At 36.5% G+C, this 14,421-nt stretch overlaps 1 protein-coding gene across 2 annotated transcripts in view; it reads left to right on the top strand.

The window, feature by feature from the left end:
- The first annotated feature begins 970 nt into the window (after positions 1-970).
- Positions 971-14,421, top strand: part of LOC124621919 (45 kDa calcium-binding protein) — a 185,269-nt gene continuing 171,818 nt past the window's right edge. Inside the window, exons 1-2 of one of the 2 annotated variants that reach the window (XM_047147424.1) lie at positions 971-1,656; positions 7,877-8,041. In XM_047147424.1, coding sequence (XP_047003380.1) covers positions 1,532-1,656; positions 7,877-8,041 — 290 coding nt within the window. In that variant the 5' untranslated portion in view covers positions 971-1,531. Of the gene's footprint in view, positions 1,657-7,876; positions 8,042-14,421 lie in introns of those variants that run through there. The other variant, XM_047147425.1, reaches the window with a different exon arrangement.

A 14,421-nucleotide genomic window follows, 5' to 3' on the forward strand; every position in this document is an offset into this window, starting at 1 on the left:
AGTTGAGTCATAGCATGTACTGAACCTCATGCCCACACGAAATTGCTGTTGTAACAAAAATATTATGGAGATCTATAATTACAACATTACAGTACGCTTCCATGGCTCTCTACTTAATTTAAGTTATAATTATGTTGGGCCAAGAGGAATGTTTGATATGAATGTCCATTATGTTTTAAGAAGGAATTCACCTAAGGTACTGCTACAGAGACGTTTGTTGTTTTAGAAGCTGACCTTTAGTCACATTTAGAAATATAATACATTGTGCCACATTGAATTTCAGATTTTAATTTGTCACAATTAATATTTTTTACAGTTAAGCATCAAAACTATTTAATTATGGTCAGTGATTGCACAAATTAGTTTTCTCCAGCTTGGGTACAGTTTTTCTCGACCAAATCATCGCTTATTTGGTTCTGTACTATAAATATTGAGGAAGTCAATCAATATTATTTTGTAGCAATTTATGTTTTTCATTACATATTATTTTGTATGTACTTGATTTGCGTCAATGTCAGTTTTTTTTTCTATCTGAATGTTTTTTGCTTCTGCAATGTAATGCCGTGCTAACTATTTAAAAATATGTCGTTTGAAAGTTTCAAATTTTTGTGTCCTTTAATGCGTTTACTCATTGAACTCTTGATCACTGCTTGTAATGGCACTGGATAAACCAGAATTCACAAGCACAATTTATAAATTGTTTGCATCTCTGTCATTGAATGTCGTGTGTAGTATATTCATCCATAGATGTATTCGGAAATGCATAATGAAATTGCAATGCGATCGGCTTTACGAGTCTCCGATCCGTTGGCAATAGCTACACATTTATTTATTATTACGTTTACAAACGTAACTGTAACCTTATGCGCAAATACTTAGTCCATGCGCGAATACTGCGCATACAGTTTGTATTTCCCGCTCTCGCGTTGACATTATGATTGGCTCTTGCAGCGAGAACTGTGTGGCGCTGTGTTGAATTCTATTGACAATAACCCAACACCTGCAGCTCCAACATTGAAGGATGCAAGATTCATGGTTACTACATAAAATCAGCTGTCAACAATTAACGTTGTTCTGTCAGAATTATGCGTATCCTCTGTGGCATTCCAGCACTTTCGAAGCTTAAAACAGCAGCGTAAGGCTGTAGAATTCGTGAAAACGTGCGCTTTGGTAACATTCGTATGCGTTTGATTTTCGCCTCGACACAATACGAGAACAATGACGCTTCGGAGATGCTTAGTACTAAAGCAAGACACAATGCCTACCGTGTTAGTTAACGTGCAGTGCGTAAATTGTGAAAATGTCAATTTCGTAAAGTGAAAAAATGCAGAAAAGGGTAAAGAGCCCAGCGACCTCATGCCTTTCGTTTCGTCGCAAGTGATTACAAAAATAAAGGCGGGGACATTTGAAAATCATTATCGGTCACATCATACTATTAGAAAAACACTTTTGAATAAGAGGTTAGAACTGCAGGACAAAGTCAATTTATCGAGAGACATTTGCGTTACAGGCACCCCTTGCCTTGATCAGCATGAACAGAGAAAATCACCAACTTAAAAGCAGTTGTTGCCAGTGTAAAAGATTTGCAGTTCTTGTTCCATGTGTGTTATATACAGGTCTGGTAGTCTTAGCTTTCGCTGCTCCAATTTCTTTGAGGTTAGTAACTGGTAGAGCATTACAGGCGCTATAACAGTGGAAAACCAACAGTGATTTTAGTGTGTTTTTCTAATGTTGCTTTAGTTTTGAGTTTACTATTTAATGTTATCCTTAAGATCCATTATATGCACATCAGTAATGAGATAAATATACACTCATCCAGCAAAACATATTTAGCTTGTTACTCATGCATAGAATTGAAGCATCCTGATCCTTCCCATACAAGGAATTAAATATAGCCCATTTCTGAGTTAAAAATTGGATGATAATTGTATGACAACTCCATGGTATAATAGACTCCCAAGAAAATCTCTGCCGTGAGAACAGTAATGGGTGGCAGTTGATGTGACTGTAACATTTATCCACTGAGGAATTAAATAGAATGCCTAATTAGGTTAGAAACACTGTTCATTCTATGGTGCTATAGCAAGGAAATTGCTGATGACATGGTGCATGTCAGGGAAGCAAGAATTTATAATACATTTTTACAATTTAGCTGATAAACTTATCTTCGTATCACAGATCTTCTGTGAAACAGTTGAAATGTAAAAAGTGACACATTTTTCACTTCTTTACTTAAGAACCTTACCATGAACATTTAAATGTATGTATACTGAAACGTATAATGCTATTCCAGGAGAAGTCTGTCAGAAACAAAACAAAAACTATGCTTACACAAATCACATCACTGCATGGAAATTGTACTTACTTATCATTAATGTAATGCGACAGAGTAAGTCAGTCAGTATTGCTAATAAAGTCATCAGTGGTGTAGGAGGAATTGGCGATCAATAAGAAGATGTTACATCATAACAGGAGTTGTATTCACCAATTAGAACAATGAGCAAGTCAGCAAAGAGCTGGGTATTGGATACGTTTAGCCCTGCCCTTCGATTTGTAAAGAATTAACAATAATATTTTAGCTTAGCTTAGGAACAACTTAATTATTTGGCACACTGCTTAGTCTCTATATTAATTCTCCAGAGACAAGTGCAGGATTTGTTTTAGACTGCAAACATATGATACAATATAATTCATTACTTCCAGTACAAATAAGCTATTCCTCTGGTAGGCCCCAAGCATCATTTGAAATTATAAATACACATGTTGGTTAAGAAACTCCTTCAGTGCCACTTCAAAGCAGCTCTTTTTAAACATTTTAGATATGCAAAAAGTTTATTATATGATGTGTTATCCAACTCATAAAAATGTCTGAGTGTAACAGCTTGTGTGGATATGAGATGGAATGATGTCATAGATTCAGTCATAGATTTTCTAACACTTAAATTGATATCTTACGTTAACAAATTTCTATTTTTCAGAAATGCATTTAGCAATTGTCAGTTTGCATTTTAGATCCACTTTACTGTGGTCATTATTGGTTATTTTGCTGCCCAAATATCAGAACTCATAGACTACTTTTAGTGTCTCTTCCAAATGTAAATCCCTCAGTATTACAAGATTTAGTTCAACTACACTTCACTAACTTTCTTTTCTTTTGTTGATGTTCATCTTTTAACCCCTTTTCAAGACACTGTGCATTCAGTTAAAATAATCAACCAAGCCCTTTGTTGTCTTTGCTGTCAGCAAACTGTAAAGTTTTTATTTCTTCTGTAGTAACTTTCCTTTTCCAAATTTCACCTTGATTTCCTTTATTGCTTTCTGTGTGTACAGACTGAATAACATGGAAGATAGATTACAGCCCTGCTCATTCCCTTCTCATCTCTGGCTTCCCGTACATGCCTGGGGACTAGTGCAGCAGGGGATACAACCCGTCGGCTTTGGACAAAGACGTCACAAGTGGCCAATCGAGAAGCGATTCTTCTTAGTGTTGTAGCTCCCTTCAGTGGCTGATAAGTGTTTTTTGGCTTTTTAAAAAAAAATCTCACGAGATAGAATAAACAGATCCACTTTATTAAGCAATCAGTAAAAAAACGAAACTGAAACATAACAGCAAAAGCGAAAATGGTAAACTGCTCTCTGGCGACTTGTGACGTCATTGTCCAAAGCCGACGGGTTGTATCCCCTGCTACACTAGACCCCATGCCTGACATGTCTATGTGTAGTCTGGTTTCTGCACAGATTGTAACTAACCTGTCACTCCCAGTATTTTATCATTATTTATTTCAATATTTGAGACTGTGTATTCCAGCCAGCATTTTCCAAAACTTTTCTAAGCAATATGCTGTAAATGTGGTTTTGTCTATTTTAGCTTATTTCCTAAGGTAACCCATAATATCAGTATTACTTTGCATCTTCCTACACAGTTTTGGAAACTAAACTGATCATCTCCCAGCTGTGCTTCTACCAGTTGCTCCATTCTTCTATAATAATCTGTGTTAGTATTTTGTCATCAACACTCATTAAACTAATGTTTTGGTAGTACAGTCAAATCTCAATATAACAAATTTCATGGGACAGTGAAAATTAAATTTTTGTACCAGGTTTATTGTTATAATGAGGTTTTGTTATCATGACTTGGAGCAAGGACCCGGAGCTGAGAAGTACATTACTGTAGTAATTTTCAGATGAAAAATAACATTATAAGACAAATAATGAAACACATTTTGTTCACTTCATTTATTAATAATGTACCTGTAGAATATCTTACTTATGTGTACAGAAAAATTCACTTGTTTTCCTTTGTTTCTTTTTTCTTAAAGATTCTCTTGTGAACATTGTCTTTATCTGTTCGAACACAATCAATTGCTGCACTTAAACACTGGGGATTGAAGATGTTACTTGCTAAATGGTTTCCAACTGACCTATTAGCTCCATCAGAGGTGGGGGATTCACACTTATCACATCACTGTCATCTTCAGAATCTTCAGTAGGTGAATTACCCTTTAACTCCTCAATGACAGATCCGTCGGTGTATGCTTCAAACACCAATGCCTCATTGTCCGCTGATGAGTATGCAACTACTGAAGCATCTATGGTTTCACCAGTAACTACTGAATAAATCTCCAGATCACTTTTAATATTATCCTGCATTATTTCATCCACCACAACATTCTCACTAACATCTTCACTTTCGGAAATTCTTGCATTTTTCCGGCAGTTCACAATCATGTTTGGCTGTACACTGTTCCAGGAACTAGCCATCATGTCACAAGCCTGCTTCACATTGAAACTGAATTGATCGCTCACCTTTCTTTCAATGTTTGTGATCACGTGTTGAACTAATTGTGAACGGTATTTTGTCTTAAAGTTCTAAGTTATCCCCATATCTGGTGGCTGAAAAATCAAAGTACAGTTTGGGAGGAAGTTGCATGGTTCAACGTTCTTCAATGCTAGCATGTTGTTATGCGCATTGCAATTATCGACTGACAATGAAATTTTCGTATTCTTCATTGACATCTCTTTATCAAGCAAAAATTGACATAATCCATGCTTTCCGATTTGCCTTGTATTTGACTGCAATAAAAGAAATCACATTTACAATATGACTATAGCAAAACATTACAGCTGTAGCTATACTGTACTGAATTAACTTATAAATTAAAGGAAGTTAAAGTAAAATGTATGCATCCTCTTACCTGGTAAGCTTCTTACATTTTTGAAGCACTGTGGGTTTGCTGATTGTCCGATCACTAGTTAATTTAAGTGTCCCTGATGCGTTGCTGCAGAGAAGAACAGTTAGGCGTACTTTATACTGTTTCCCTCCTTTTCACTTTTCTCCTCTAAAGGCCATCGTCTTCTCTGGCATCAGTTGATAAAACAATCCCATCTCATCTGCGTTGTACAAGTTTTCAGGACTATTTTTCTAACAGTTAACACATGGTGTTTTTCCTCCAAAATTCTGCATCACCTGTAGGTGCTGATTTTTCTTCTCCTGCCCGTAAATCTTTGCAACCATCTGTTACTTGCCTTAAAATTAGAATCATCGAGCAACTTAGTGAAATCTAAGGCTTTTTGCCATATCAACGCACCATTAATTGGTACATTCTGTGCACGCATCTCATTAAACCACTGCAGTGTAGCGCTGTCCACATCGTCATTTTTTTCCTTGAAGGGTTAAATTTGCAATATCCTCTGATACTTTCACTGTTTCATTTCTCAAAACTCCCCTTTCATCTAGCATTGTATTTATTTTGCCTTTTGTAATCATCATTGCCTAATACTCCTTTTGATGCTCTCAACCACCTCTGGTTTATCAACCTGTCCAGGTTTTATGTCCTTAATTTCCTACATTTCTACAATTTCTTCAGTTTTAATCTGCATTTCATAACTAATAAATTATAGTCCGAGCCCACATCTGCTCCCAGAAATGTTTTGTTGTTTAAAATCTGATTGCTAAATTTTTGTCTTGCTATGTAAAACCTTCTGAGATCTTCATATACAACCATATTTCACAATTCTCAAACTAAAGGTTAAGCAAACAATGATAAAGTTGTTCTCTGTACAAAATTTTACCAGGTGTCTTCCCTTTCTTTTTTCCCAGTTCATGTTCTCTTACTATTTTTCCAAGTTCCAATTTCCATCACAGTTAAATTTTTTCCCTTAACATGCTGAATAATTTATTTTCTCTCATCGTACACTGTTTTCAATGAGTTTATCATCTGGTGAGGTAGTTAGCATATATACCTGTGGTGGGTGTTGACTTCCTGTCTGTCTTCCATAGGATAATGCGTCCATTATGCTGTTTACAGTAGCTCATCCATATTCGTATTGTCTTATTCATCGTTAGACTTACTTCTGCATTACCCCTATTTGATTTTATGTTGATAACCTTGTACTCACCTGACCTGAAACCATGTTCTTCCCATTGACCCATGTTGTTAATTCCCACTGTATCTATCTTCAAACTATCTAATTCACATGCCAGTTTCTCCAAAGTACCTTTCTGATAAAGGAACTAATATTCTATGCACTGTTATGTAGAACACAAGATCTGATTTTTCTGATGAGAACTATGTACTAAGCAGTCCATGCTTGGAGACCAAAATTGAGAACCATTTTACCTCTGAAGTATTTTAGCCAATAGGATACCACCACCATTAAAACACAGAGTATTTATGTATGTCCTTGAGAAGCATGTCAGCTGTCGTTTCCCTTGCTTTCAGCCACACAGAGTACTAATGTTAACAAGGCCAGATCAGTCAGTCTCCTATACTTCTGCTGCTGTAACTGTAGAAATGACTGCTGCTCCTCTTCAGGAATTGTATGTTAGTCTGGCCCCTCTGCAGATATCACACTGATGAGGTGGCTCTTTAGTACAGTTACCTGCAAAACTTACCACTGTGGCAAGATCGCTGATTCACGCCTCAACAGATCTGAAATTTTCAGCTAAGTTAACAAAATAAAATTAGTAAATAAAGTTAACAGCCCCAGGAGATGACATTTTCTCTGTTAAAGTGAATGAGACATTATTAATAAAAAATAGATGTCCAGCAGATATTTTTGCTAGTTTATTTTTAAATGTGGCCGATACAATTTGTTCAAATTGTTCATAAACAAAAAGAGAACAGTACACTGAAGAAGCAATGTGTGAAAAATGTGTTGAAATTATCTTTCCGTGATCCACAAGTATAATAAGGGAAATCAAATGTCTCAAAACTTGATCCTTTTTGTAGTGTGCATCAGATACACATTCAATATTTACAAAAAAAAATTGTTTTTCAATAAACAAAAGGATTATGCAAGTCACATATGACTAAAACATTTAATGGTTGAAAGTTTACATCATGTGCATGTATATAAAATCAAAATACTCCCAGTTTTCTTGATTCACACAAATTTTTCAAGTTTCAGGTGAAATTTGCAATATACAATTGTACACATGAATTGATTACCTTAACATGATATTATTTCATGACAGATAAAAAGATCAAGAGGACATTCCCTTTTTTCTCCACTCCAGTATTCAAATATTGTGGAAATCTTGTTTGCTGGGTTCTGGGTGGTCCTGTGGTATGTTATATGTGTAGTGTATCCATAAGTTAGTGTAATTTCCCAGACAGATGAAAATATGATTTTCTTAAATATGTATGTTACCACATGTGTCACTAGTTGCAAGTGGTCACTCTGGTTAAATTAGTTCCTAAACTTTGTGAGGACATAATGGATTTAAGAACTGTCGCTCGCATAGAACACAATGTTATGCTTAGCCACTTAACAGTTTTGTATAATTTTTATTATTATAATCCATTTCTCCATTGACTGTGTGAGCTTTAATTTGCACTTGATCTAGACCTTTTAATTTCTTGTTTCCCCCTAGATCATCATCACTGAGAGTATATGACGAAGCAGTGGTGCTAGGATACCGGAGTCTGGAATCACTACATGACCATGGTAGCAGCAATCCACCACTTCTCCTGGATGATAATAGCTTGAATGATGATCCCCGGCAGTCGCAGGAGATACTAAAAAATGTCTTCAACAGGTTTGTTCTCAAATATACTGTTGTTCCACGTGTAATATTCTAATAGAAAACAATGTGATATTTGAAGTAGAAAGCTACTTTGTAGATTTCTGTGCAACAAGAATCATGTAGTGAGTTTGAGTGTTGTAAGAGATAGTTGAATGCAGTAGTATGTGTGACTAAAATGAGAGAGACAAACAAAACTAAATGTAGGATATTACTTATCAGGGTATCACATGTATTTGTGATGCAGATTATGAATCATGTAATATTCATTTACGAATACTTTACTGTGTTCTTTTCAAGTAGATTTTGTGAAAAGATTTCATCCCTTTTTGAGGTTGTAACTTGAAGCAAATGTGATGTTTTTGTGACACTTATCTAAGAATTGAGCAACATCTAAATGAAGTAATCTGCATATGAATGTTAGAACAACATTATTTATTAATTTAATTGCTGAGTTCTTTAGTCTTATTTTGTCAGTAAGCTGTACCTTTTGTTCTGTTGTAAGAGCATCTGTATGTAGATGTCCTTGAAAATAGCTATGCCAGTTTCACATAAGTGCATGAAAGATCATGATATCAGTGCCGACTTTAGATTTACATCTGTTTTCTGCAGTTCACTTTCTGTACAATATATTACAGTATCTTCTCGTTCCATGCAGGAATGAAGCATGAAAAGAACAAATTTTTGTATATGCGCAGCTGTAAAGATTTCATCTTCATTTGCTCTCAGGGAGTAATACATAGATGGCTGAAAAGTATTCACAATTTGCCCACTGAGACTTATTTACTGTATTTCTAAGTAGGGTTTTGTGAGGGAAGAGTGGCTTGGGTGTCTATCAGTTGAGATTTTTTTATCATTCTGTTACACTTGCTATTGAGTCCAAAGAGTACGTCGTGATTTTCACTGCCTGTCTTTGTACTGTTTAATGTGTGCTGTTAGAGGGCAACACACTTGATCTGTAATCCAAGTGTATGAATCTAAAGTATTTTGTAACCATTTTCATGTGTGGGTGAATTTCAGTTAGTTTTGTGGTATCCTATAGGCCTAAGTAAATTGACTCATGCCATACGCTTCACTTACAACTGAGCCTGTGTACTTGTTTCACTGTATATCCCCTCAACCCATCACATTATTATTCCCATATATTTACCTTTATCATCATCATCATCATCATCATCTTCTTCTTCTTCTTCTTCTTCCTGAAACATTTCTGCTTTTCTAAGTTGTTCACAAAGACTATTTCAGTCTTCTCTTTTCTGCTGTTAAGCATTTCCTTCCATTGTAGTTATCTCTGATCCATTTCATTCTGGTGTCTCCAACTTGTTTAAAGTCTGCCGATTGATCTTTTTCCAGATTCTGTCTATTCCAGAACTTTTCTTGGTAGCCTTTATTTTCCCATTCCTTTAACTTGGCCGAACCATTTTAGCGTATTTTTCTCCATAAGTTCTGTTAGAGGGTTGATCAGAAGTGTGTTTTGTATTATTTCATTTTTTATCCTGCCCCTTCTCATCTTACCCACGATCCCTCAGAGAAACGGTATCTTTATCACTTGTATTCTACTCAGTTCCTTCTTTGCCCAAGTCCAACATTCTGATCCATCGGTCAAAATTGGTAGATAATATGATTTGTGTATCATGATCTTTTGCTTTGGCAGGATTTTCCAATTAGGGAATTGTGTCTGATGTACAATAATAAAATTTTGAGCATTTTTTTATCCCCTCCGAAATTTCTTCCTTGATGTTTCATTTTGTGATTAGCTTACTTCCTAGATATTTGAAAGCATCTACTTCTTCAACAATTTTTCCATTACAACTTACATCCTTAATGTCTTTTTATTTTCCCCTGCTGATTTTCATTACCTCTCATTTTGTTGAGCTCATTTCCATGCCTGCCTCCTCAGTTACCCTCTGCCAGGTATTTGGTTGTTTTGGACTTGACTTTGGATTTACTCTGTAGGCAGTTTATTGTTTGATCTCTAGTACATGCGGCACTGGATAGCTTGAACAAAAGAGAACCATTATCTAGCAACTGCAACAGCCCATTGTTGCCAGCTGATGCAGACTGCAGGACTTAACATTCTGTAACTTGTCACATTTGTAGTCAGATGAGCAGTTGGCTTGAACTTGGTCACTGCAGAAGCCATATGATGGATAGGTTTTTGCATAATGTGCTGTAAGGCTCTGCAATCACTTACTCCAGTGTGAGCCATTGAAAACCTTGTACTGTCAGAACAGCTGTGCTTTCGCCACACGAGAAAGAGCTCACAAGCTCGGCACATGAGACAAAGCTCATAGGGTAGTCCTCTTAGGTGAAACCTTTCATAAACTCCTCCCACACATACAGACCATGCTCAGTCAGAAGTGATAAAAATGCACAGGAGCTGAAGCCAGCAACCTGTGAAGACAGTGCAAAGCTGAAGACTGTCACAGTGTCTGCAAAAAGTGGCTGAAGTATGCAATGAAGTCGTGAATGTTGGCTACAAGTATTCCCTACATGTGCTGTAAATATTGTAGTGTCTCAAGAATTTCGGTGTAAATTCTAGAAACACTCGGCCTTCAACCATCTCGAACACCCGATAATTTAGGTACGAGTGCAGGAGAGTGAGAACATGTCTATCGATCCACCAGTTTCTATGTGCAGGTCAGAAGTTTGTTGTTGGAGGACTGTAAGAGGGGCGAGTCACTGACAATGACAAGTGTTTGCCACCAGCGCCACAGGAGATGGGAGGAGAACTCAATGAATAATTATGTCATTTTCTTTGATGTGTTAGTGTCCGTGGTGATTGTGAAAAAGACTAATGAACATTCGAATATCGAGTGGTATGCACATTCATGTATTGGACTTGCTTGAGACTAGAGACTTTTAAACTTCTTCATGTCTTGGACTCTGAGAAGTCAAGATGCATGTTTATATTTTCATATGGTTTTTAAATCAACTCTTATGTCTCAATGTACTTAATTACTTCTAAAGCTTGAGATACCAGTGAGACGACAAAGGTATTTATATGCCTAAGAAGAGAATTTTGTTCTGCATAGCAGTTGTAGTACATCGTAAATCAACGAGTATGTTGACACTAAAGTTCATGAATGTGATCAATAGATTACAGAAATAAGAAGATATTATTTTCTTGTTGTCCGAAAATGTTAGAATGTGGCGACCTAAGTGACAGGACCCGAATAAAACAGGAATTCAAAGACAGAAATGGAAAGAAGATATTGGGCATTGCCATAGCAAGCAAGCCTAACAATGTATGAGAACTGTTTCCAGAAATCGTGTTGAGTACAATAAACAAATGGAAGAAAGTTGCAAGTGCAATGCTGTAAAATTTGTGAGGAAGTAATAGCGGAGAAAACTGCAGAGAAGACCTCAACTTTTCAACTAAGATCAGGTGTGGAGAGTAAGCAGTCTTCACACACGTACATCGCACCGACGCCGACGCAGTAACCAGCCACCGACGCCGACTGCACCAGCTGCTGCTCACTGGTGCTGACTTCGCGTCCGCTCGCCAATTATGATGCCGGGTGAGTGAAAAACAATAATTTTCTGGTAAAGTTGAGGGGACAATTGAATGATAAACTGTTAGTGTAGTTATTGCACTCAGTGGTGAATTTTCTTTTAGATGATTACTAAGTCTAAGATCAATAAAATTATGGATCAAGAACAGCAATAAACTCCAGAACCAACCATGGCTGTTAAGGTGAATAGGGAAATGCCAGACTTGTCGGAATTAGTGAATTCAATTAAAGTCCAGTGGGCAGATTCAGCAGCTGTAAAAGCTCAAATTGTTGCTTTAAGACAGGAGATAGGCTCAGTATGTTCTAGATTAGATGACCAAAATGCTAAGTTGTATGACCAGAAGACTGATTCATCAACTCTAAGTGAAAAATTAGATGCTCAGAGCAAAATTTTAAGTAATCAAAGTGAAACCTTGAACAGTAATGCGGAAAATATAGTTTTATTAAAGACTGAATTTGACTCTTTTAAATAATAAGATATAAAATCTGAAGTTAGATTTAAAGAGTGAACTCACTAGTAATCAATGCGAAGGCATAGTTACTTTGGAGATTGAATGTGATGTCAAATATTATAATAATAATAATGTAGAATCTGAATTTAGTGAAAAATTAAAATCTTGTGAAAATGTATGTAATATTAAATTTAATTCTGTAAGATAGGAAACGAATTCTTTGGAAAAGAGCACGGACCAATCTAAGGAATTAATATCGATTATTCAATTGAAAATTCCAGGTGTTAGTATATAAACCATTACTACACAAGCTGTCAGTTCTCGAGTAAATAATGTAGAACAAAATTTCAAAGAAAAAATAGTAAACTTTGACATTATAAACTTAAGTAGTCTGGCGGAATCTTTTGAGCTAATTATAGATCGAGAAATTACCGAGAGTGTAATCTCTGGAAACGTTGCAACTGTTGCTTTTTCCAAACCTAGTAATTCTAACAAGGTTATAGATGACTCGTGGAAAGAATTCAGACTTTTTCAGGACAGATTAGAACATAAAATAATTTTACCTTATGTTGTGTTACCTAGTAAAGTGGTGATTGTTTTGTTGAGGGGAGACTTTCACACAAAATTTAATGAGAAGTACTATTATGGAATTGCTCAAATGAAGTTAATATTAGATCCATGGGATCCGGATGGAGTCACATCTGTCTGCCAGGGATGTTAACATTCTGTGTTAATGGTCGGAGTGACGACCGTCGGATCCCTAGTTGTTTTTGGTGTTTCTTCCAACTTAGTTTTCCTGCACCAAATTTCCTTCAATTCTTAAACTGTTCTGTAATCTATTCTTGAATTCTTAAACTATCTTATAATGTTAGTAATGAGGAAACCGGATATGACTACAGTATTGAGATGTATTTAAGAGACTCACAGATGAACAGTGATTTCTAGACATGAAATGAAATGAATAAAATATTATTTGAGTGAAAAGTATAACATAATGGTACTATTCAAACAAAGTGATACCTAGACGTCATAAACTGAATGGAGTACTTTATGTGTGTATGAAATATAGTGTAAAGTGAATGACTAAACAACTATGTTATCTTAGTGTATAATTTTCTATTTTTATAGAATATTTTATACCTTTTGTGAGATGTAATGTAAATGGGAAGGCTTGTATCACTTTTGGAAGGGGTGGGTAGTGTAAGTACAAGCATGACTAACACTAATCACACACCCCACCTTTCAGACAACCCTCGCAGACAAGTGTAACTGATTCTTCACCATTTGCCATTCCACTGGTGGAGTTGCTAAGATTTTTATATATATGAAGATGGCGTCTGTTCTTTTGGACAAGTCCGAAAGAACCACCGGTGACCATGCAGCTCATTAGAACGAAATTACAATGAAATGACTACCCCTAGCTGCATACAGGCATTGATATAAGTAAACGGGGGCAGTTGAAAATGTGTGCCCTGACCGGGACTTGAACATTGGATCTCCTGCTTACATGGCAGACACTCTATACTTCTGAGGACACAGAGGATTGCCAGAGATAAGTCCCTGCAGTCGCACTATCCTCTGTGTCCTCGGCGGCTCAGATGGATAGAGCGTCTGCCATGTATGCAGGAGATCCCAAGTTCGAGTCCCGGTTGGGGCACACATTTTCAACTGTCTGCTTTGACTTATATCAATGTCCGTATGCAGCTAGGGGTATTCATTTCATTGTAATTTCATGCTAAGATTTTTCTTCGGGGGCTTCGAAAGTGAAGGCGAGAATGTCCGTTCTGTAGGAGACGTTCAACATCATACCTTCTCCAGCTTCTCACTCAAGTACCGGCGAAGTAGAGATCCTGGGGAAGGGAGGTGGGAAGGGTTTTCCTTTGGGGCTATTTTCTTTCTCTTCTTCGATCTTAGCAACCAGTTCTACTTTTTCCTTTCTTACTCCTCAGTTGAGTACAGGTCTGTCTTTCCCTCTTTCCATGTGTATATGCTTCTATCACTGAAGTCCTTATTTTCCGTGGGTTCCAATAACCTCCAGCTTATTTCAAATATGTAGGCCGAAGAATGAGGATACACAAACACACTTCTACATACACACAAAGATACACTTAAACACAAACAGGATACACAAACACACATCTACATACACACAAAGATACACTTAAACACAAACAGGAGAATTACAAATTAGAAACCTGAAGTGATGTCAGAATTGCCAAGGGATTTGGGGAATAGGAGGATAGGAAAAAGAAAGGGGCATACCTACTAAAATGAAAGGAGAAAGGGTACTCCTAGGATCAACCCAGGTAAGATATAGGTACTGTTCCTAAAGGGAAAAAGGGCAGTATCATGACAGAAGTCACACGTTTAAAGGGATAAGTCTGGTAAGTTTGAATTCTATGCAGCACTAGCATTTTTACGTTTTAGA

Source organism: Schistocerca americana, chromosome 7 (assembly GCF_021461395.2).
Source record: "Schistocerca americana isolate TAMUIC-IGC-003095 chromosome 7, iqSchAmer2.1, whole genome shotgun sequence".
Lineage (NCBI taxonomy): Eukaryota > Metazoa > Arthropoda > Insecta > Orthoptera > Acrididae > Schistocerca > Schistocerca americana.